Below are 23,422 nucleotides of genomic sequence, written 5' to 3'. Positions count from 1 at the left end.
GTCTTCGCCTACCTGTCCCCCCCCCCCTCTGTCATTTTGGACGGTAGGGTGGTAGCGGGAGTGGTTGTCGGGAGGGGGGGGGGCGTTGCTGATCGAAGAGGGAGAATCTGGTTGATTAACTAAATTAAAACTGATCGATTTAAATGTAAAAAAAAAAAATGCTCAAAAACAAAAGGTTGAAGTTTCTTCGGCGTAATCGAGTTTTCTGTACATCGTATAATCAACGCTACAGAAAACACATCTATCTTTATGTGGTCTCGGTATAATGCTGTATGAGCCGCGGCCCATGAAATTTTAATCACGGCCCGGTGGTGGCCTATTCTATATCGTTGCCAGGAGCACGATTATGGCTAATTTTAACCTTAAATCAAATCAAAACTACTGAGGAGGCTAGAGGGCTGCAATTTGGTATGTTTGATGACTGGAGAGTGGATGATCAACATACCAATTTGCAGCCCTCTAACCTCAGTAGTTTTTAAGATCTGTGGGCGGGCAGAAAAAGTGCGGACGGACAGACAAAGCCGGCACAATAGTTTTCTTTTACAGAAAACTAAAACAATTACACAAATATACAACAGGTTGAAGAGTGTGGCCGGTTTTAGGTTAATTGTTTTTGCTATTTTCCTGTACCTACAAACCTGTCCCCCTGTCACTGTGGAGGGTGGGTGAAATTTTCCTGCGTTCCTCCTAAAATATTTTCACTTTCTCTCTCTCTCTCTCTCTCTCTCTCTCTCTCTCTCTCTCTCTCTCTCTCTCTCTCTCATTTTCTAAGCCCATAACCTTACTTTTAGTCGATGGAACACAATGACTTTTTTCTCCTAACCCAAAAAAGTTAACATCCAGTATCATCCTCTCTCTCTCTCTCTCTCTCTCTCTCTCTCTCTCTCTCTCTCTCTCTCTCTCTCGTCATAACCCTACTTTTAGTATACGGAACCCAATGACCTTTTCCTCCTCACTTAAAAATTAACTTCCAGTAATCTCTCTCTCTCTCTCTCTCTCTCTCTCTCTCTCTCTCTCTCTCTCTCTCTCTCCTCCCACACCTCTTGAATCCACTTATCTGTTTCGTCCTTCCCACAGACCATCCTTCAACGATACTCTACTAATTACAGTTTTTGTAACCACTACAAAGCGGAGTATTCTATAACCCATTCATCTTTTGAACTTTTTATTTTCTCATTTTCTTTAAGGACTGAGAAATCTCTTCCTCTGTTTTATTTATTTAATAAAATTATTTTTAGTTTTTGAAAAACCCCTTCCTGTATGTTTTTTGTGTGTGTGTGTGTGTGTGTGTGTGTGTGTGTGTGTGTGAAGGGATGCAATTGAAGTTAGGAGTCGTTTTTGCTTAACTATTACCACTCGTTTAGTGCAACATCCTATTACATCTTATTTTTGTTTCCTCCTTGCATCATATCCTTCCTTTTGTTCTCTCTCTCTCTCTCTCTCTCTCTCTCTCTCTCTCTCTCTCTCTCTCTCTCTCTCTCTCTCTCTCTCTCTCTCTCTCAAATTCTATGCGCATAATCTTACTTTCAGTATATGGAAAACAATTATTTTTCCTCTGAACTCAAAAATAAAAAATAACTTCCAGTCATCATCTCTCTCTCTCTCTCTCTCTCTCTCTCTCTCTCTCTCTCTCTCTCTCTCTCTCTCTCTCTCTTTCAAATTCTATGCACATAACCTTACTTTCAGCAAATGGAAAACAATTATTTTTCCTCTGAACTCAAAAAAAATAACTTCCAGTCATCTCTCTCTCTCTCTCTCTCTCTCTCTCTCTCTCTCTCTCTCTCTCTCTCTCTCTCTCTGCAGTAATTCTGTGATTGTTGCTGAATGACTTTTGTTTTCTAGACAAACGATTGCGTAAGATAATTACCCGTTTCCGGCGTAAATAACAGGCGCTGCCGTCACTATCGTCTGCAATTTCAAATCACTCAACCCACCAACCAATTTCTATTTCTGCCGGTCTATCTCAATCCCTCTATCCCTACTCGCATTATTTTGATTGTTCAGATCGAGAGGAATAATGAGAATCCAGGGAAAGTTTCCCATTTATATATCTGATGATAATTCCTCAATTCCTGAGGAGGTCGTGTAATACCTCAATTCCCGAGGAGGTCGTGTAATACCTCAATTCCCGAGGAGGTCGTGTAATACCTCAATTCCCGAGGAGGTCGTGTAATACCTCAATTCCCGAGGAGGTCGTGTAATACCTCAATTCCCGAGGAGGTCATGCTATTCGAACTTCAGAAGTTCAAGCGAAGATGCAATGCATTGATATCCTAATACAATTCTCCTTGTGTTTTGATAATTTGCTTACATTTTTATCTTTTTTATTCGTTTGTTAATTCATTTTTTTTTCTTTTTTTATAAGTGAGATCTCTTCTTTCTGTAATTCCCTTTACCTTCTCTTACTTCTTTCTAATGAACGCCGTAATATTCTTTGGGAGCTTGAATTTCAAGTCAGTGGCCCCTGTGGTGGGATTGTTCCACATGAACAGGGTTCATCTTCTGAGCTATAATAATAATAATAATAATAATAATAATAATAATAATAATAATAATAATAATAATAATAATGAATTTCAGAACGAAGAACAACCAAAGCATATTTTTAACTCTATTTTTGACGTTTCGGTACAAATCTGGTACCATTTTAATAATAATAATAATAATAATAATAATAATAATAATAATAATAATAATAATAATAATAATAATAATAATAATGAATTTCAGAACGAAGAACAACCAAAGCATATATTTTAACTCTAATTTTGACGTTTCTGGTACAAATCTGGTACCATTTTAATAATAATAATAATAATAATAATAATAATAATAATAATAATAATAATAATAATAATAATAATGAATTTCAGAACGAAGAACACCCAAAGCATATTTTTAACTCTATTTTTGACGTTTCGATACAAATCTGGTACCATTTTAATAATAATAATAATAATAATAATAATAATAATAATAATAATAATAAAACTGAGAGACCTGGGTTTGATCCGGATGTGAGATAGAAATCTATTGCTGTTCCACACGCGTCTGTGTTGGTTACATATATGTGTAAATTTATAATATAAATATTATATATTTATATATATTATGACCTCCTTTACATTACCTAAACACAGCACAGCCCTTCCACTTCTTCTTTACCTCGCTTAATTACAACACTTTGCACCGATAAAAAGTCCTCCATATGACCAAATGACTTCTTGCACCCGACCATTTTCAATCCCCAATCACTTCAAGATCCACCTATTCACGCATCTACTCCAAAAATCGCACTAAATCATTTATTTCCACATTTCCATTCACAGAGTGGATTATCCCAGCTTTCATCATCAAGCATTCGAGTTCCCCCGTCATCTTTCACCTTATTAACTGTTATTTTCAGCTTCATTTTCCGTGGAACAATTGCAACAATTCCTCTTCATCCTATTCATCGCCTCTCAGCGGGCGCCTTCAGTCAGCGCCATCTCTTGGTTGGAGTATTCACTAATTCCGACACTTTCTCCAGCGTCCTTGCACGCGCGGACCGGTAGGCTAGGAGAGGCCTCAGCAGCCGCCGCCGTCATCATCAAGTAATTTTAACCTCATTCTTAACTCTACGAAGGCCATTTAAATGCAAATGACGAGATGATAATGCAAATGACGGCACACACCGTTCTAACTCACGCCCCTATTGTCAAGGCGGATTGTGAAGATCTTGGAATTTTAATTGGGTTATTACAGTTTCCCAGGTGGGACAAGAGACTTGAGCAATGAAGTTCACAGTCTTTCCATAGCAGAGACAATTACTCTTATGCATCTTATCTCTTTTTTTCTATCTACCGTCTTAACACCTCATACGGCGCACTGTAGACAATACTTGAGGTTCTCTGCAGAGCCTTCCGGACCCTAGCTGCAACCCCTTCTATTCCTTTGACTGTACCTCCTTTCATATTCTCGTTCTTCCGTCTCACTTTCCTCAACCTTCTCCTAACAATTGTTTCATAATGCAACTGCTTTGAGGTTTTCCTCCTGTTACACCTTTCAAACCTTTTATTTGTCAATTTCCGTTTCAGTGCTGAATGACCTCATACGTACCAGAGTTTGGCGTTTGGCCTTAAGTCTATATTCTATTCGATTCTATTACTCTGGAGAAAAGGGATGGCAAAAAGGAAAACAATCAATCAATACTGACCCCTGCAACAAGCGTTCGTGCTCTCTGCAAGCAGCCATGATGCAATTTGATGCAAGAACGCCATTATAATCAGCAAGAGCAAGGGTATTCTGCTGTAGGCATTTAGCTCTTGTAAATAAAGGACTTAGCAGCAGTCCAATAGAAAGCTTGCAAAATGACAACTCACACAGTAAACATACATACATAGATTTACATATACATGCAAGATATGTGGAAGCAGTTTTTGTAATATCTATGCATACATTTATCTCCAAAGATAAATAATTGTTTTTATTTATGTATAATGATGACTATTGATACAGTGTATATAAGTGTTTGTGTGTGTATATACATATATATGTATTAATTATATATATATATATATATATATATATATATATATATATATATATATATATATATATTTAGACATATATATACTTATATATATATATATATATATATATATATATATATATATTATATATATATATATATATATATAAATATATATACATACATATATATTATGTATAAATATATGTATATATATACATATATATATAATTATCTATATATATATACATACATACACGCATTTGTGTATCTGTTTTGTGGGTGTCATTGCACACTGCAAAAACACGGGCTTACGAAAGCATCACCATCATCAACAGAGCCCCCGATATACTTTCAGCTTCCCTTACGCAGTCAACTGCGCCGGGAGCGAGAGAGAGAGAGAGAGAGAGAGAGAGAGAGAGAGAGAGAGAGAGAGAGAGAGAGAGAGAGAAACTCAATTTACAGTTACGTGAGTCGTCAGTCACGGCGCACGGCGTAACCTACTGGAGCAGTTACGCGGTGACGTGACCTTTTCAATCCCTTCTATTAAGTGTTTAAAAAAAAAAAAAAAGGGAATAATGCGCGTATACACATGCATTCATATACACAGATATATATACATATATGTTTATGTATATATATCTATCTATATATATATATATATAGATATATATACATATATATATTATGTATATATATATATATATATTATATATATATATATATATATATAGCTCACATCGGGACCGAACCCCGGTCTCTCTCTAGTGACAGGCCAGAGGGGTGGGTGAGGGTGGGGGTGCTACCAACTGACCCACACAGGTAGTGTGCCCTGGCCCTGGCCTGTCACTTGAGAGACCGGGGTTCGATCCCGAAGTGAGTCAGAAATAATTTATTCCTGTGAATACGTGGTCCTGTGTCCAATACTTCCATTTATATATATATATATATATATATATATATATATATATATATATATATATATATATATATGAGACTAACCTTGCTGCAACCCACCGCAACTGAGCAATTACCAGGTACCCGCTGTGCTTCCTAGTGTTTTGAAGGGACCCTGATCAACCTCTCCCGGGCGAAAGGAATGTCACAATCCCCAATTTCTCCGGAGCGAAATTGGCGCTGTTTTGACGGAAACATTTGACGCCACGCTTACATGTTAAATTGCGTTTTCAATTGTCGCCTGTTGCAAGAACTACGATAACATTAACGGCGTGGCGTCATGTCGTGATGACATAAATCTCCATATACAGTTCTCTCTCTCTCTCTCTCTCTCTCTCTCTCTCTCTCTCTCTCTCTCTCTCTCTCTCTCTCTTCTGGCCTGTGGTAAATATAAAAATTCTGACCTGTGGTAAATAAAAAATTATTCAGTAAATTCTATCTCCATACCTACCCTTTACTCTCTCTCTCTCTCTCTCTCTCTCTCTCTCTCTCTCTCTCTCTTCTGGCCTGTGGTAAATATAAAAATTCTGACCTGTGGTAAATAAAAAAAATTATTCAGTAAAATCTCTCTCTCGATATGTACCCTTTACTCTCTCTCTCTCTCTCTCTCTCTCTCTCTCTCTCTCTCTCTCTCTGGCCTGTGGTAAATATAAAAATTTGACCTGTGGTAAATAAAAAAATTATTCAGTAAAATCTCTCTCGATATGTACCTCTCTCCTCTTCTCTCTCTCTCTCTCTCTCTCTCTCTCTCTCTCTCTCTCCCCTATACATGCATAGTTTACTTTCGGTTTCGATAGAATTATTATAACAACGATGTCGTGAAAGACGAACCCCTCAATTAGCCTAAACCGGCTCCACCCAGGAAGCGCCGAACGGTCCTGTGATTTCGAAAGTGAGTATAAAAGCGGATTCTCTCCACTTCTGCACACTCAGTTCATCTCCCGTCGATAGCTTCGTCGCCGTCGCTCGTTCGTCGCTGCTTTCTGAATCCTATACCCCGAGTTCGCTTCTCCTCTTTCGAGGGAAGGAGGTCTTCATATCAGTCGCGGAGGAAGGACGAGTTGTCAGCAGCCTATATCCTATCGTCTCTGTCCTCGTCTCTGAGAGAGTGTCGCATCTGCCGAGTCAGAGGAAAGAGATCTTATATTCGCGGAGGAAGGACGGGTTGTCAGATTCCTATCCTCATCTCCGAGCGAGTATCGCATCTGCCGGTTGGAAGATCTAATATCAGTCACGGAGGAAGGGCGAGTTGTCAGGTTCCTATCCTCATCTCCGAGCGAGTGTCGCACCTGACAATTCAGAGGAGGGAGATCTTATATCAATCACGGAGAAAGAACGAGCTGTCAGAATCCTATCCTATCGTCTCTGCCCTCATCTCCGAGAGAGTATCACACCTGCCGATTCAGCGGAAAAAGATCAAATACTCAGTATACGCTGGGAAAGAACGAGTTGTCAGAATCCAATCCTCTCTTCTCATCTCCGAGACGTATCGCTTCTGACGATTAGAGGGAAAGAGATCTAATATCAGTCGTCAGACTAGGAGGAAAGCAACTCATAGAATTTAGCTTTTCTGGATAACTTTGCTGTTGACCTTTTTATATATTTTTCGTGTGTGTGTGTCAATCAGAGGCATAACCCACACCCGCAAGTTTGGTTAAACCAGGACCGACCTTGATGAAGGGATACGCAAACACGGAGGAAGGATAATTTGATTTTCAATTTTTTTAAAAGGAAGAATAACTTAAAATCCAGTTACAGCTGTTATTTAGGTTATTATCGTGAAGAATATTCAGTCAAATTTGAAGGCTTACAGAGGACGATAAAAACACGGATAAAAGGAAGAAATATCTCCAAGTAATTACAAAACACTGGATTTTCCTTAAAACAAGTGAAGACGACGTTGTCTCATTTATACGTAAGTAGTGACTTCGTTATTGAATACGGTTGTTTTTTCATGATAAAAAAAAACACTTGTTTTGAAACAAACACGCATTCCTTTTGATAACGGGCGCCCCAAGGACACAGCCACACCCACAGATATATATATATATATATATATATATATATATATATATATATATATATATATATATATATATATATATATATATATATATATATATATGTATGTATGTATGTATATATATATATATATATATATATATATATATATATATATATATATATATATATATATATATATTATATCGTTTAATATCGAGTTCACTATACATTTGGGAATAACTTACAGTATACCCATGAATGCTTCTGCCAGGGACAACGATAAACACGTATAGTGAATTCGATATTGAAATATATTTTTGGCGCAATATTTGTGATTATTAAAAAGTCACGTATCTATAATTGACAAAAGTTTACTCGCTCACACATACACGCACACACAAACACACGCACACATTTATATATATATTATATATATATATATATATATATATATATATATATATATATATATACATTTGTCTATTTGTTTAAATTATATGTAGTCTAGTGTCCACATTTCAAATATAGGCTACAGGGCTGCAATTTGGTATGTTTGATGACTGGAGGGTGGATGATCAACATACCAATTTCCAGCCCTCTGGCCTTAGTAGTTTTTAAGATCTGAGGGCGGACAGAAAAAGTGCGGACGGACAGACAAAGCCGGCACAATAGTTTTCTTTACAGAAGACTAAAAAGTTGGCTACCCTTCCCCAGTCATTCTTTTGGCAATGTGTAATTCCTTTGTAATGTTCCAGGTTCGCTTCCAACACAAGCCTAAAGGACCCAGAAAGTTATTTACTTAGTTTTTTGTCTTAATTATAAGACATTATCACGTTTTAAATAGCCTTCAGTTGCAGATTGATGATTACAATATTTTCGAGCCTGAACACAATGTTTGGAGCAAAGGAATATTATAACAGAGGGAAGTGCATTTTTAATATTATTTAAACAATGTTTTTCTATTAATGGAAGGGAACAAACATATCTTACAGAAATGGAGAGGGCTGGAAAAAATATGGAAATTTTTAATACTCCAATTGTTTTGTATATTTTCCTGAGGGTAAAACTGCATTGCAAGACGAATTCAGAGAATTATAACATTACTACATAGTACCAATTTTGGGGAAAACATTCCCTTAAAATTGGTACATATTACCCACCATTATCAGTCTCTGAAGAGGACTTGCAACGTAATTTCACCCTCAGGAAAATATTTTGATGGAAGATCTCGTCAATAGCAGCAATGCTATATGCAGTTATCATTTCAAGGTATCTTTGTTGATAGTGGAAATACAAAGTAATTAGAGTCTGTAAAGTTTATATATTATTTTCCCAACCTTTACATTTCTGTGAGATGTGTGAGTTCCTTTCCATTATTGCAAAAATTTATTTTAAAATAAAATTCTGAAATTTTCTTCCTTCTGTTCTGACTCCTCTGGTCCTAACACTGTGTTCAAGGTCGGAAACATTTTAATCATCAATTTTTAACCAAAGACTATTTAATAGATGATCATATCTTATAATTCAAACAAAATATTAAGTAAATAATTTTTGGGTCCTATTTAATAGATGATCATATCTTATAATTCAAATAAAATATTAAGTAAATAATTTTTGGGTCCTATAAGCTATCAACAACCCAACAAAATTTTATTTGAAATCCATAAATAATTTTTGAGATAGTTATCTTAGGGCCAGAAAACTCAACATGAGTCACAGATAAATACACAGCATCTTTCCAAAAAGAGAAAGTAAAGGAACGATGAAAATTGGATTATTAAGGAATCTGGAACTGGAATATAAAATTTAGGCCACAGGCCAGCGCTGGGACCTATAAGGTCATTCAGCGCTGACAGGAAAATTGAGTGTCAAGGGATTTGAAAGGTGTACCGGGAGGAAAACCTCAAAGCAGTTCCATTATGAAACAATTGTTAGGAGATGGTTGAGGAAAGTAAGATGGAAGAAAGAGAATGTGAAAGGAGGTGCAGTGAAAAGATTGAAAGGGGTCGCAGCTAGGGGCCGAAGGGACGCCGCAAAGAACCTTCAGCAACGCCTACACTGCACTGCGTGAGGTACACTGATGACATTGGATTATTGAGGCCCTTAAGATAGATCCATTAACGACGAAACAATATCATGCATACCAACCTTTACACCCTTCTCATGTTTTCGTTATGTTATATTTTGACAGCTGATGACAAGGTTGGCAGCCATGTTAGCCACGAGGAGGACAATGGCGAAGTTGGTACCACTGATCCTGCTGCTAGGCGCGTCAGATGCTCAGTCTTCCCTGAAAGTGTCACCATCCCTAGGGTAAGTTGCTGTCTTACCAGCGTATTGCATTCTATTGATGTTGTGTGATTATAATTGCATTTGCAATACACACACACACACATATATATATATATATATATATATATATATATATATATATATATATATATATATATATATATATATATATATATATACACAAAGCAACTCTTTCCTTCTATTGTTATCTAATATATCAATACTTTAATTACATTTTTGTTTATTTATTAGCTTGTTAATTTATGTTTTTCTGATAACTCCTCTCTTTCTGTATTTCCCATCACCTTTTGTTAATTCTTTCTAACGAACGCCATAATATTCTCTGGAATCTTAAGAATTTCAAGTCGGTGGCCCCTTTGGTGGGATAATCATAATTCAGTTGTGACACCCCTAATGAAAATGCCCTCTGTCACCTCGTTTATCTTTACTGTACCTTCCTACCTATTCACAAGAATAATTACATGTCGCCCCCCACATCTTCTACTTCCGGCAGAGGTGGCATCACATTTCCGCTGTTCTCCGGTAGCCAGCAGAAAGACCAGTGGGCAGCAGAATCCTCTGCTTCTTCCCATGTAGTGACTGTCGTTCCTCCCCCGAACAAGGTAAGGAAGTCCTTTACAGCGACATTCTAACACTCTAGATATACCAGCAACATTCTAACACTCTAAATGCAGTTTAACCAGTTTAACCAACATTCTAAATGCAGTTTAACCAGTTTAACCAACATTCTAACACTCTAAATGCAGTTTAACCAGCATTCTAACACTCTAAATGCAGCTCAACCAGTTTAACCAACATTCTAACACTCTAAATGCAGTTTAACCAATATTCTAACACCCTAAATGCAGTTCAACCAGTTTAACCAACATTCTAACACTCTAAATGCAGTTTAACTAATTTAACCGACATTCGAACCCTCAAAATTCAGTTTAACCAACATTCTAACACTCTAAATGCAGTTTTACCAGTTTAACCAACATTCTAACACTCCAAATGCAGTTTAACAAATATTCTAACACTCTAAATGCAGTTTAACCAGTTTGACCAACATTCTAACACTCTAAATGCAGTTTAACCAGTTTAACCAATATTCTAACACTCTAAATGCAGTTTAACCAGTTTGACCAACATTCTAACACTCTTAATGCAGTTTAACCAACATTCTAACACTCTAAATGCAGTTTAACCAGTTTGACCAACATTCTAACACTCTAAATGCAGTTTAACCAGTTTAACCAACATTCTAACAAGACGTTCCACAAAAGATTCTTTGCATGAGAGTAAAGCTCAATTTACCTCTAGATTAAAACTTGTCACGTTAAAACTCTCTGCCACCTCGAAATTTACAGCTGGTGTTCACTAACATAGCTTTAATCAACATTTCATTCGTGAAGATATCCTGTGTTGGGTTTTTACTGCTTTCTTAGAATAACTGTCTGACAGTTAAATCTCTTACTGTTTTTGACTGTCATTTGCCACCTAAGTTTGGTTTTCTTCGTAAAACTCTCAGTAAAAGAAAAGTCCTTGCCAACTAAACGTTTTATTGCAGAAAACTATTAGACATCTAAACGTTTTACTGCAGAAAACCTTTTGCCAACTAAACGTTTTACTGCAGGAAAGTTTGACAACTGAACGTTTTACTGCAGAAAACTCTTTGCCAACTAAACGTTTTGTTACAGAAAACTCTTTGCCAACTAAACGTTTTACTACAGAAAATGCTTTGCCAACTCAACGTTTTACTGCACAAAACTCTTTGCCAAATTATTAGCCAACTCAACGTTTTACTGCAGAAAACTATTTGCCAAACTATTTGCTAACTAAACGTTTTACTGCAGAAAACTATTTGCCAACTAAACGTTTTCCTGTATTTTTAGAACAGATTACCACCGAGCAAGACTTCTTCAAGACTGTGAAACAGACCAGAGACTGAGTGACTTGACTTTTCGTTGATGATGTCTCTTGAGTGACTGACTTCCCATCGATGATGGGTCACCAATGAAACCTAAATATCAGTTTTGACTAACATTATTGTAGATTTACTTAGGTTTTGATCTGAATCTAGAAGATGTCAGTCATACTTTGTTTTTTTCCAATTGTAGAAATTCAGTCAGAGTAGCTATGACTTTCAATAACATGATTTTTTCCAGTGTTACGTTTTGCTCTCTAGACCAGCACCTTTCTATTACATGCAAGACTGCTTTCTGCTTTCTTTACTTTTTTCTTCCTGTGCTAGATATGGCTCATCATATTAGATTTTAATTTTTTAAATGCCCTTCCCGTCTTTACCTTTGTGCCTTGCAAGAACAGTAATCTTACTAACTTTAATCCTTCACTTGTCCCGAGGCTGTCAGCAACACCTTTTCCTCTGAGTGCATGGGTACAGTCCTCCATGTTTTTCAGTTTCTGCAAACCCATCGAATTATCTTCTAGTTCTCTTTCCTGTATAGCTGAAAAATTCATCATTGTCCTCTGGATATACTCATGTGGTTGGATTTTGCTTTTTCTTTTCTTCTGAGATTGCGCTCTCAATCTTTTCTTACCAAATTTTATTTAGGTACAAGAAACACAATTAGGAGATAACACACTTTTTTGTTCCTATTTCTTCAACTACCTTCAATTTAACTCTTCTACAAAGCCTAGCTAATATAGTTCTCCTTGTGCTTTAATATTTTACTTACATTTTTATTGATTTATTTATTAATTTACTAATTTAGCTTTTTCTCTACTAATTGATCTCCTCTTTCTGTGTTTCCCGGTATCTTCTGTTACTTCTTTCGAATGAAGACCATATTCTTTGGAAGCTTGAGTTTTTCAAGTCAATGGCCCCTCTGGTGGGCTTGTTCCATATGAATAGGATTCATCTTTTGAATAATAATAATAATAAATTACACTCCCCTTGTTCATAAATAATCTGAGTGACTGACAATAGTACAATACTGCATACAATTCTGCACTGCTGAAAAACAGCATACTGTACAGTTTCCTTTGTGCCTAAGTAATCTCCACGGTAACCTCTGTTGTCTTCTGTACATCTTGACAAAAACTAGTCACAAGACCTTTTAATATTATCACTTTTCCCTGCATTCTTCTGGGCACATTAGTATTCCACTGAGACACCTTCGACCAGGGACACACTCGTCACACTTCTCTCTTGCATTTTCAGCTTTTTCCTGGTAATGCTTCTCCTTTCCTTGTCTCAATCTTGATAGATAGACTGCAGTCTCAACGTCTTCCTTTTGGTCGGAGTATACTAATCTTACTGCCTCCAATTTCCACCTCATCCAAGAGTGCTTAGTGCATTTTCCCAACGCCTAGAGGCTCAAACTTTACACTAGCCTGGCAGTTCATGACAATAGGTTTTTCTTATGCTAGAAGCAATGTGGATAATCAAAGCAATATTTTTTCTCAATTTTCGAAGGAAAACGATGGTAATTAAACCCTAAAAAATAACTACTTTAATGTAACAGAGCATAAACCTGCTTATATCATCACGATGGCATGCTGCTTGTGCAAATATAACTTTGCTAAAAATGGTGGGGATACGATTACTGATTTCTTATAATCATACTAATCTCAGCTCTCTCTCTCTCTCTCTCTCTCTCTCTCTCTCTCTCTCTCTCTCTCTCTCTCTCTCTCTCTCTCTCTCTCTCTCTCTCTCTCTCTCTCTCTTTTACGTCAACCATAGATAAGCCCATCACAGGAGTATAAAACTTTCTCTGGAAGCTTCTTCCAGAACCACGATGTGATCCACAGCAATAGTTCCAAGGCGGATTACCTCAACATGGATAAATATCTTGGTATGTATATTTGTCTGACAACTTTGAATGTGAATTAAATTTTTTTTTAAAGTATCAATACTCACTGAATATATTGATTTATATTTTATATTTTGAAATGCTTGGATTTATATTTTAGGTGGTAGCATTTTCATGCTGAATTACATTTGGTTTCACTGAAATGGTCCATTGTTTATATTGATTTATATTTTAGGTGGTAGCACTTCAATGTAATGCTTGCTAATGCTGAATTACATTTGAGGTTTCAGCACTGTCAACATGGTCCATGTAGTGCTTGCTTATACTGAATTACATTTTAGGTGATAGCACTGTCAACATGGATCATGTAATGCTTGCTTATACTGAATTACAATTGAGGTGATAGCACTGTCAACATGGAACATGTAATGCTTACTTATACTGAATTACATTTGAGGTGATAGCACTGTCAACATGTCCATGTAATGCTTGCACATAGTGAATTACATTTTAGGTGACAGCACTGTCAACATGGATCATGTAGCACTTTCTTATAGTCATAAGTGTGTAGAAAGATAACGGATTTTTTCCTGGATTCCTTCTAATTTCTTTAAAATCTTCTTTTCAACTGTTCCTATTAAAGAAGGGAACAACAGTGCAATGAATTCTCAAGTTCTTGTTGGCAAATATTCCAGCGCAATTTGGCACCTGAGCCTCGAAAATATTCCTCTAAATATTCCTAAAAAAAAATCAACGAATAGCAGCTTGTAACAGACCTGAGGAGTCCGATTGTGAGCGGCAATAACGGGACCAAAACGCCAGTGTTTTGAGCGAGAGTGAGAACTGTCAAAACAAAAACAAAACAAGTACAAAATGCGCCGAAGTTGCTTCGGCGCCATCGAGTTTTCTGCACAGCGTACAATGAAGAACACCGAAAACTGATCTATCTTTCGATATAATGCTGCATGAGCCGCGGTCCATGAAACTTTAACCGCGGCACGGTGGTGGCCTGGCCTATAACTTTGCCAGATGCAAGATTATAGCTAACTTTAACCTTAAATCAAATAAAAACTGCTGAGGCTAGAGGGCTGCAATTTGGTATGGCTGATGACTGGAGGGTGGATGATCAACATACCAATTTGCAGCCCTCTAGCCTCAGTAGATTTTAAGATCCGACGGCGGACAGAAAAAGTGCGGACGGACAGACAAAGCCGGCGCGATAGTTTCCCTTTACAGTGTATGATCATTCCTTTGGCACTCCTTCAGGAGATGGGTATCCTTCTTCAGGGGGTGGCTATTCCCCAGGGAGCGCCCCAGGAACCTCACAATACACCAGTGGCTCCAGGAACAACACCAGCCGGTTCTTCTCGCTGAATACTGCCAGGCAAACTCTAGACGTAAGTTTTATCTCTTTTTTTTTTTTTTTTTTTTTTCTTTTAAAGTAGCTTTCATTCTCCTTTCTGAGAGTTTCGTTCTTCTTCTTCTTCTTCTTCTTCTTTTTGCATTCTTCTTCCTGAGAGTCATTCATTTCTTCATTCTTCTTCTTCTTCTTCTTCAAATAACAGTCTTCTTCTGAGAGTTTCATTTATTCTTCTTCTTCTTCTTTAAATAATAATAATAATAATAATAATAATAATAATAATAATAATAATAATAATGATAATAATAATGTATTTCTTCCATTAAATGTGGTGAATTATCTCCAGTGTATTCAAATATAATTTTAGCCATTCCATGAACAGGGTTCTTTTTCGTTAAGTTCATTTAATTCAGCTTCACTGACCATTCCATATATTTCCAGCTGGGGATCAGCTTCACCGTCCCATTCCCATATATTCCCAGCTAGGAATCAGCTTCACCGTCCCATTCCCATATATTTCCAGCTAGGAATCAACTTCACCGTCCCATTCCCAGCTAGGAATCACCTTCACCATCCTATTCCAGCTAGGTATTAGCTTCACCGTCCCATTCCCATATATTTCCAGCTAGGAATCAGCTTCACCATCCCATTCCCATATATTTCCAGCTAGGAATCAGCTTCACCATCTCATTCCAGCTAGGTATTAGCTTCACCGTCCCATTCCCATATATTTCCAGCTAGGAATCAGCTTCACTGTCCCATATTCCCAGCTAGGGAATCAATATTCCCATTACCAGCTAGGAATCACTTTCACCATCCCATTCCCAGGTATATTCACCAGTCCATAAGAATCAGCTAGAATCAGCTGTCCCATTTCCCATTCCAGCTAGGAATTAGCTTCACCACCATCCCATTCCAGCTAGGCATCAGCTTCACCATCCAATCCCCATACATTCCCAGCTAGGTATCAGCTTCAAAGTCCCATTCCTGTACACTTCCAGCTAGGCATCAGCTTCACCGTCCCATTCCTGTCCATTCCGATGTCATCAATCATGAGCATGGGGCAGAACTTCAGCTACAGCACAACCAACGCCCTCAACTCCCTCATGGCCATCAACTGGCCATCCCTCCTGATCATCGGCGGAGCCATTTTGGCAGCCAGCTTGCTCCTGCCCCAGCTGGCGTCCTGGATCACCACCGCCATAGGGTCCGCGGGCAGCTCCTACGCCACCTCCTCCTACGGGAGGATCATGGAAAGAGGTGAGGGGAGCTCGGTTTAGTTTTTTCTTAAGCTGTCTTGAATGCTGCAGAGTACTTTTAGCCTATATATGTAGCATACATTAGGCTATACTATATATTTTATATATATGTAACATACATAGGCAATAACATGTAGCCTAGAAATGTGACATATATAGGCTATACAATATAGCCTATATATGTGACATATATAGGCTATACCATATAATAATATAGCAACATATATATATATATATATATATATATATAATATATATATATATATATATACAGTACGCTACAACATATAGCTTATATATGTGACACATATGGGATATATCAAACAGTCTATATCTGTGACATGCAGGCTATACCATATAGCCTATAAATATGACACATATAAGCTGATATATCTTAACGTGTCTCACCATGGCTGAGAACCACATCAGCAGTCGACTAACTACCAACGGCATAACTGAAAGCAAAGGCACAGTGGCTCTCCCATGAAACAAACAAAATTCCTCCCACTCTCCACCACCAACACCCCCCCCCCCCAAAACCCTCCAACATAACTTTCTCCCTCCCTGCCCTAAATCAATGTAGGGATACTTGCGGGTGAGGACTGCACTGACCCAGTACCATAGAGAGAGAGAGAGAGAGAGAGAGAGAGAGAGAGAGAGAGAGAGAGAGAGAGAGAGGGTCTACATCAGTTCAATTAAATGCCTCTGAATTCAGGAGATACAATATATCACACCTCTTGACAGACTGACAGCGGCAGAGCTCCGAATTGCTACTGTCCTTCCATCCTTCCTCAGTTGGAATTTGGATGCAGTGGTGGTGGTGGTGGGAGTTTATTTATTTTTTTTTTTTTTTTTTGAAAATTCGGATTCGAAATTTTTTGGTGGTGAGCGTGTCCAAAAATATTATTGGCGAGCCGAGGTGTTTTTATGTTTATTGCGTGGGGAAGGTGTATTTGTAAAAACGCCAGAAAAATTGTGATATATATATATATATAGAAAATTATGATATATATATATATATATATATATATATATGCGTGTTTTAATACATACATACATATATACATACATACACACAAATATACACACATACATACATACATATATACTATATATACACTGTATATATACATATGCATACAAACACAAGTGTTCCTCTTATGAATGCATGCATGTCTATAGTGTATATATTAAATATATAAACATATATATACATATGTATACATATAAATACACCCACAACTATTCCTCTCCTCTTTACTCTGATTTTACCATTTTTCCCAAAAACGACCAAAAACAAAATTTAAACGGCCCCCATTTCAGAAGGAGCGGTCCCCCTCCCAGTGGCTCCCTTCACGTCGATTCTGAACCAGCTGGACGAGGCCCTAGCTCAGTACGACCTCGACTCCACGTCCTGCATGCAAAGGGCCGTGTGCTCCTACGTGGCCGGATCCGAAGAGAGCGTCCAGGAGGGAGATGCCGACGCATCCGAACTCATCGTCACTGGATTAGCCAGGTAGAGTATAAGTCTCTCTCTCTCTCTCTCTCTCTCTCTCTCGTCACTCTGAACTCATCGTCACTGGATTCAGGTAGAGTATACATCTCTCTCTCTCTTCATCATCGTCACTCTGAACTCATCGTCACTGGATTAGCCAGGTATAGCATGGATCTCTCTCTCTCTCTCTCTCTCTCTCTCTCTCTCATCATCGTCACTGGATTCTCTGGATCTCTCTCTCTCTCTCTCTCTCTCATCAGTCACTGGATTAGCCAAGTAGAGTATAAATCTCTCTCTTTCTCTCTGAACTCATCGTCACTGGATTAGCCAGGTATAGCATGGATCTCTCTCTCTCTCTCTCTCTCTCTCTCAAGTTTCATTCATACAATGCAATTACGATGCTGCCTAGATTTACATAATCTCTCTCTCTCTCTCTCTCTCAAGTTTCTCTCATTTGATACTCTAGATTCTCTCTCTCTCTCTCTCTCTCTCTCTCTCTCTCTCTCTCTCTCTCTCATTCTCAAGTTTCATTCATACAACGCAATTACGATATTACCTAGATTTAATCATTCACTCTTACTTATTCTTCTCTACTTACTGACTTTACTCACCCTTATTTGCTTATTTCATTTCACTTAATCTTATTTACTCATTTACTTCTTACTTATTCCAGGAGTTCTTGGATGCAAACTTTCATAGGGCAGGGGTCGATAGCCAAGGCTGTCGAACTGGGTCGAAAACAGGGCCACTGCCAGAGGCAGTTCCCAAAATGCCCCTTCTCTCTCCCTGGGGTCATGAGATTTCTGATCGACTACGCTTCGCTCATTCCGTCCAGTAATTGACGAGTTCAGGGTTTCTCTGTTTGTATAGCATTGTACGTATATTGTTTTAATTGTATATTATATGCTTTATATTTTACGTATATTGTTTTAATTGTATATTATATGCTTTATCTATTTTACGTTAAGGTAGAAGTAGGGAGATTCGTTTTTAACTCGCTTTGTTTTTCATTCTTTAATTTCCTTTATTTAGAAAATCCAAACTGTCAAATTTACTAAAATGCAGAGCCATATATGATAAAAAAATATTGTTTGTGTATTTGTATATTATACTTTATATATTATATGTCAACATATAATTAGTAAGAATCGTTTTCAGCTTGTGTTGTTTCTCTTCTTCAATTTACTTTATTTAGCGAATGCAAACGGTTAACTGGAGTATAAGATTTAGGTCAAAGGCCAAGCGCTGGGACCTATAAGGTCATTCATCGCTGAAAGGAAAATTGAGAGCAAAGGAGGTTTGACAGGTGTAACAGGAGGAAAACCTCGCAATTGCACTACAGTTGTTAGGAGAAGGCTGAGGAAAGTAAGTTGGAAGAGAGAGAATATGAAAGGAGGTACGGTAAAAAACGACTGAAAGGGATTGTAGCAGCTATATAGGGGCCGAAGGGACGCTGCAAACAACCTCAAGTAACGCCTACAGCGCACCGCGTGGGGTGCACTGATGGCAAACTGTGTAAAAATCTAACGGAATGCAGAAGCAGACATGACAAATGGGCTGGAGGGTGACGCGAAGGAACTTGGAATTGCTCGTGATAAAAAATGGATGTTGGTAAAATGTCAAGGAATAACATTTTGCGAATTTCTTCTGGAACCCTGTCCCGGACTTTGCTTTGGGGCAGGTCCAAAAATTGTCAGACATTGCGAAGTTTCAGAAATGCATTTCGCAACTTCCTGAATTGTCCTTCCGTCCCCAGTCCGTCTGAACTGGGCTGGCACTGACGTGAGAGAGGTTGTTATTATTATTATTATTATTATTATTATTATTATTATTATTATTATTATTATTATTATTATTATTATTATTATTATTTCTCTACAGTTATAACAATAATAATAATAATAATAATAATAATAATAATAATAATAATATAATTTTTGCAAATTGTTTTAATATTATCATTTATTTCTGGGCAGTTATAATAATAGTATTTATAATAATAATAATAATAATAATAATAATAATAATAATAATAATAATAATAATAATAATTTTTGCAAAATTGCTTGAATATTAATATTTACTTCTGGACAGTTACAATAATAATAATAATAATAATAATAATAATAATAATAATAATAATAATAATAATAATAATAATATTGGTCAGCTATCCGCCTCAGGCGGAAACTAAACAAAATTATTATTATTATTATTATTATTATTATTATTATTATTATTATTATTATTATTATAAGTGTCCATAAATCATTGATATTTTATTATTATTATTATTTTATTAAAAATTATTATTATTATTATTATTATTATTATTATAAGTTCCAGAAATTATGATATTTATTCAAGCAATTTGTTATTATTATTATTATTATTATTATTATTATTCATAAGATAAACCCCCCAGCCACATGGACCAAGCCTAACAGGGGCCACTGACTTGAAATTCGGGCTTCCAGCGAATACGGCGTTCATCCCCAAGAAGTTACAGAAGGTAACAGAATATTCGGTTGAACTCTGTTCTAAAGAAAGTTTACGCGAACTCATCGTGTGTCGAATTCTACACTGTATACAATGGAAGACTACAGTATCTGCAAAAATACAAAACTGAGAAAAATGGTAGAAACTGCAGCTTCCCATGCCTTACTACTGATTTTGCAGACACTGCAAATGGGACCCCCTAAATACTCGTGGAAAGCATTGAAGAATCATTCTGAAACTGCAGTAACTTGTGTATTAAATGTTTCACGAGCCCAATAGGCGGCATATCTCGATTTCGAAAATTTTGCAGTCTTCCATTTTAGGGCAGTGGATATAACTGGAAATTAGCCACCAAGTAGGAGGTACATACATCACTCCGATGGGAGTTTCTACGGTGTAGCGGTAATTAGGCCTAATTAATTCCCCAATTAGAGCGCTTATTTAAGACTACATCGCGTGGAGATCGCTATACGAGGGAGAAACCACCTGCGGCGCCATCGCAGTGTAACTGATGCGGTCTTAACAAGCGAACGATTCCGACATGTCAACATTTAGCTTTCGCGTTGGTTACCTCATTGTTGTCTTTCCACGATGCTAGGCTGGTTCCCGAAAGGTACTTTTTATGACGGACGAACTGATCCCGTCTTTGAATAAACCTTTTCCATTCCTTTTTTTTTTCCGCGTTTCGTCAACTCTGGAACTTACAATTTACTGTTTTTTTTTAGTTATTTTTTTCCGTTTCGAGCCCCGGAACTTGTACAGTTTGTTCTACGCTTCCTTAGATGCCTAGGTTTTTATCTTATCTCGTATAAACAAGAGTTTCTATTTTTTCCTGCAGCTTCAAAATGTTTCTGAGAGTTCTTTTGGAGCGGGAAAAGTCTTCCCTTTATTCAGCTCGGGTCGTTTGATGCTGGGACTTACTTCTGGATGTCAAATACATTAATATTCTCGTCTTCATTAAACACACACACACACACATATATATATATATATATATATATATATATATATATATATATATATATATATATATATATATAGTTAATGAATCTTAAACAGACGCAATGCTCTTCATTCTTTCTGGTTTTTCTAGTAGCGGAATACTGGTGATAAAAAAAAAATAATTCAATATATTCAAATTCTTGTAAGACGGTGATTTTAAACATAATAATAAAAAACAGTACAACTCCATTATATATTTAAACTCAAAAAGCACTGATCTTAAAAATTTACATATATAACCGACCGTGAGGCAACGCCTTGAAAAGATATACAGTATATTATGAAAGCGAATTCTGGCTAGATAATATTTTTTAACGGAAAACTGGTTCTAAAGAAAGTAGTATTCAATTATGTATTTGAATTCTCAAGACTGTGATCTTAAACATTTAAGTATACAATTGAATTCTACCGGATTTTTTTTTTTTTTTTTTTTTAAATCAGCATAAAAAGCGCTAGCATCTATGCGTGTTGAAAACTAACTTAGGAAATGTGAAAAAAATTTATTTTCACTTTTTTTTTTTTTAGTTTTCTGTAAAAGAAAACTATTGTGCCGGTTTTATCTGTCCGTCCGCACATAATTCTGTCCGCACTTTTTCTGTCCGCCCTCACATCTTAAAAACTACCGAGGCTAGAGGACTGCAAATTGGGATGTTGATCATCCACCCTCCAATCATCAAACATACAAAATTGCAGCCATCTAGCCTCAATAGTTTTTCTTTTATTTAAGGTTAAAGTTAGCCAAAATCTTGCGTCTGGCAACGATATAGAACAGGCCACCACTGGGCGGTGGTTAAAGTTTCATGGGCCGCAGCTCATACAGCATTATACCGAGACCACCGAAAGATAGATCTATTTTCGGTGGCCTTGATTATACGCTGTACAGAAAACGCGATTGCGCCGAAGAAACTTTGGCGCATTTTTTACTTTTTTTTTTTTTAGCAACTGCAAAAGGATGCTACTAAATACGCATGCCTCACCCGTCCATGAGAAATGCGATGTTAAATCCTTTTTATCCCAAGCAACTGCAAAAAACGGTGCTAGATTGTGCTTGCTCGTGCTTGCTCGTGCTTGCTCGCTTGCAAAACAGCATCAAGAAATACGAAATTAAATTCAGATGAAACGATAGTTTTTTTTCTCAACAATCTACCGATATTTCTCATTCCAAGCAACTGCAAAAAAAATTTCAGATTTGTGCTTGCTTGCTCGCTTGCAAAACCGCCTCTAGAAATGCGAAATTAAATTCAGACGAAACGACAATTTTTTCAATTCTTATCTTCAAAATTTTACCGATACTTTTTTTTAAGCAACCGCAAAAAAAAATATTTTCAGATTGTTCTTGCTTGCTTGCAACCGCCTCTAGAAATGCGAAATTAAATTCAGACGAAACGGCAGATTTTTTTTTTTTATTTTAAAAACTCTACCGATATTTTTTTCCTCCCAAGCACCTGAAAAAAAAAAGACGTGCCAGACTGTGCTTGCTCGCTTGCAAAACCGCCTTAAAAAAAATGCGACATTAAAATTCTAACGAAACGACAATTTTTTTTTGTATTTCTTCTCTTCCAAGCAAAACCGAGTCTTTCAGGAATAACGTAATTAGACCTCAACCTTAAGCCTTTCGCAAAGAAATATCGAGACTTTTTTTCTTGCTTTCCCCGACCGAAGAGGAACCTCGGTAGACTTAATTAGGCTTCGAGAATTTCCAAAAAACCGATTGAAAATAATGCCAGCATTTTTTGAAGTGGTCCTTTGGCCCTCTTGGTTTGCGTCTGAAAGACACGAACTCGTATAACGTCAGGCAAAAGAGGAGACTTGAGAGAGAGAGAGAGAGAGAGAGAGAGAGAGAGAGAGAGAGAGAGAGAGAGAGAGAGAGAGAATTTACTTATTCAAGAATCAAGTTATAAACACGAAAGGGAGAGAGAAAAACGACATTAATTCAAGTAAAACTATAGACAAAAAAATGCATGCCAGAGAGAGAGCCAGAGAGAGAGAGAGAGAGAGAGAGAGAGAGAGAGAGAGAGAGATTAGAGGACATAAATTTCAGTCAAATTATAGACAGAAAATGCAAAGAGAGAGAAGAGAGAGAGAGAGAGAGAGAGAGAGAGAGAGAGAGAGAGAGAGAGAGAGAGAGAGAGATATTAGAGGACATAAATTTCAAATTATCAAATTATAGACAGAAAATCACAGGACATAAATCTAAGTCAAATTATAGACAGAAAATGCCAAGGAGAGAGAGAGAGAGAGAGAGAGAGAGAGAGAGAGAGAGAGAGA

The 23,422-nt window shown here is 37.0% G+C and overlaps 1 protein-coding gene and 1 long non-coding RNA gene across 2 annotated transcripts in view; one reads left to right on the top strand and one right to left on the bottom strand.

Moving 5' to 3' along the window:
• LOC136827657 (uncharacterized) overlaps nucleotides 1–23,422 on the bottom strand; it is a 245,191-nt gene that overhangs the window by 151,087 nt on the left and 70,682 nt on the right. The gene's annotated exons all lie outside the window — the stretch shown is intronic.
• LOC136828224 (uncharacterized) lies at nucleotides 7,089–19,400 on the top strand. Its single transcript, XM_067086067.1, has 8 exons — nucleotides 7,089–7,382; nucleotides 9,663–9,784; nucleotides 10,278–10,386; nucleotides 13,470–13,581; nucleotides 14,806–14,936; nucleotides 15,901–16,159; nucleotides 17,482–17,674; nucleotides 18,327–19,400. Exons 2-8 carry the CDS (start codon nucleotides 9,666–9,668, stop codon nucleotides 18,493–18,495), a joined length of 1,092 nt encoding a protein of 363 aa, XP_066942168.1. The 5' UTR covers nucleotides 7,089–7,382; nucleotides 9,663–9,665; the 3' UTR covers nucleotides 18,496–19,400.

Source organism: Macrobrachium rosenbergii, chromosome 42 (assembly GCF_040412425.1).
Source record: "Macrobrachium rosenbergii isolate ZJJX-2024 chromosome 42, ASM4041242v1, whole genome shotgun sequence".
Lineage (NCBI taxonomy): Eukaryota > Metazoa > Arthropoda > Malacostraca > Decapoda > Palaemonidae > Macrobrachium > Macrobrachium rosenbergii.
This window is presented reverse-complemented; position numbering and strand designations above follow the sequence as displayed.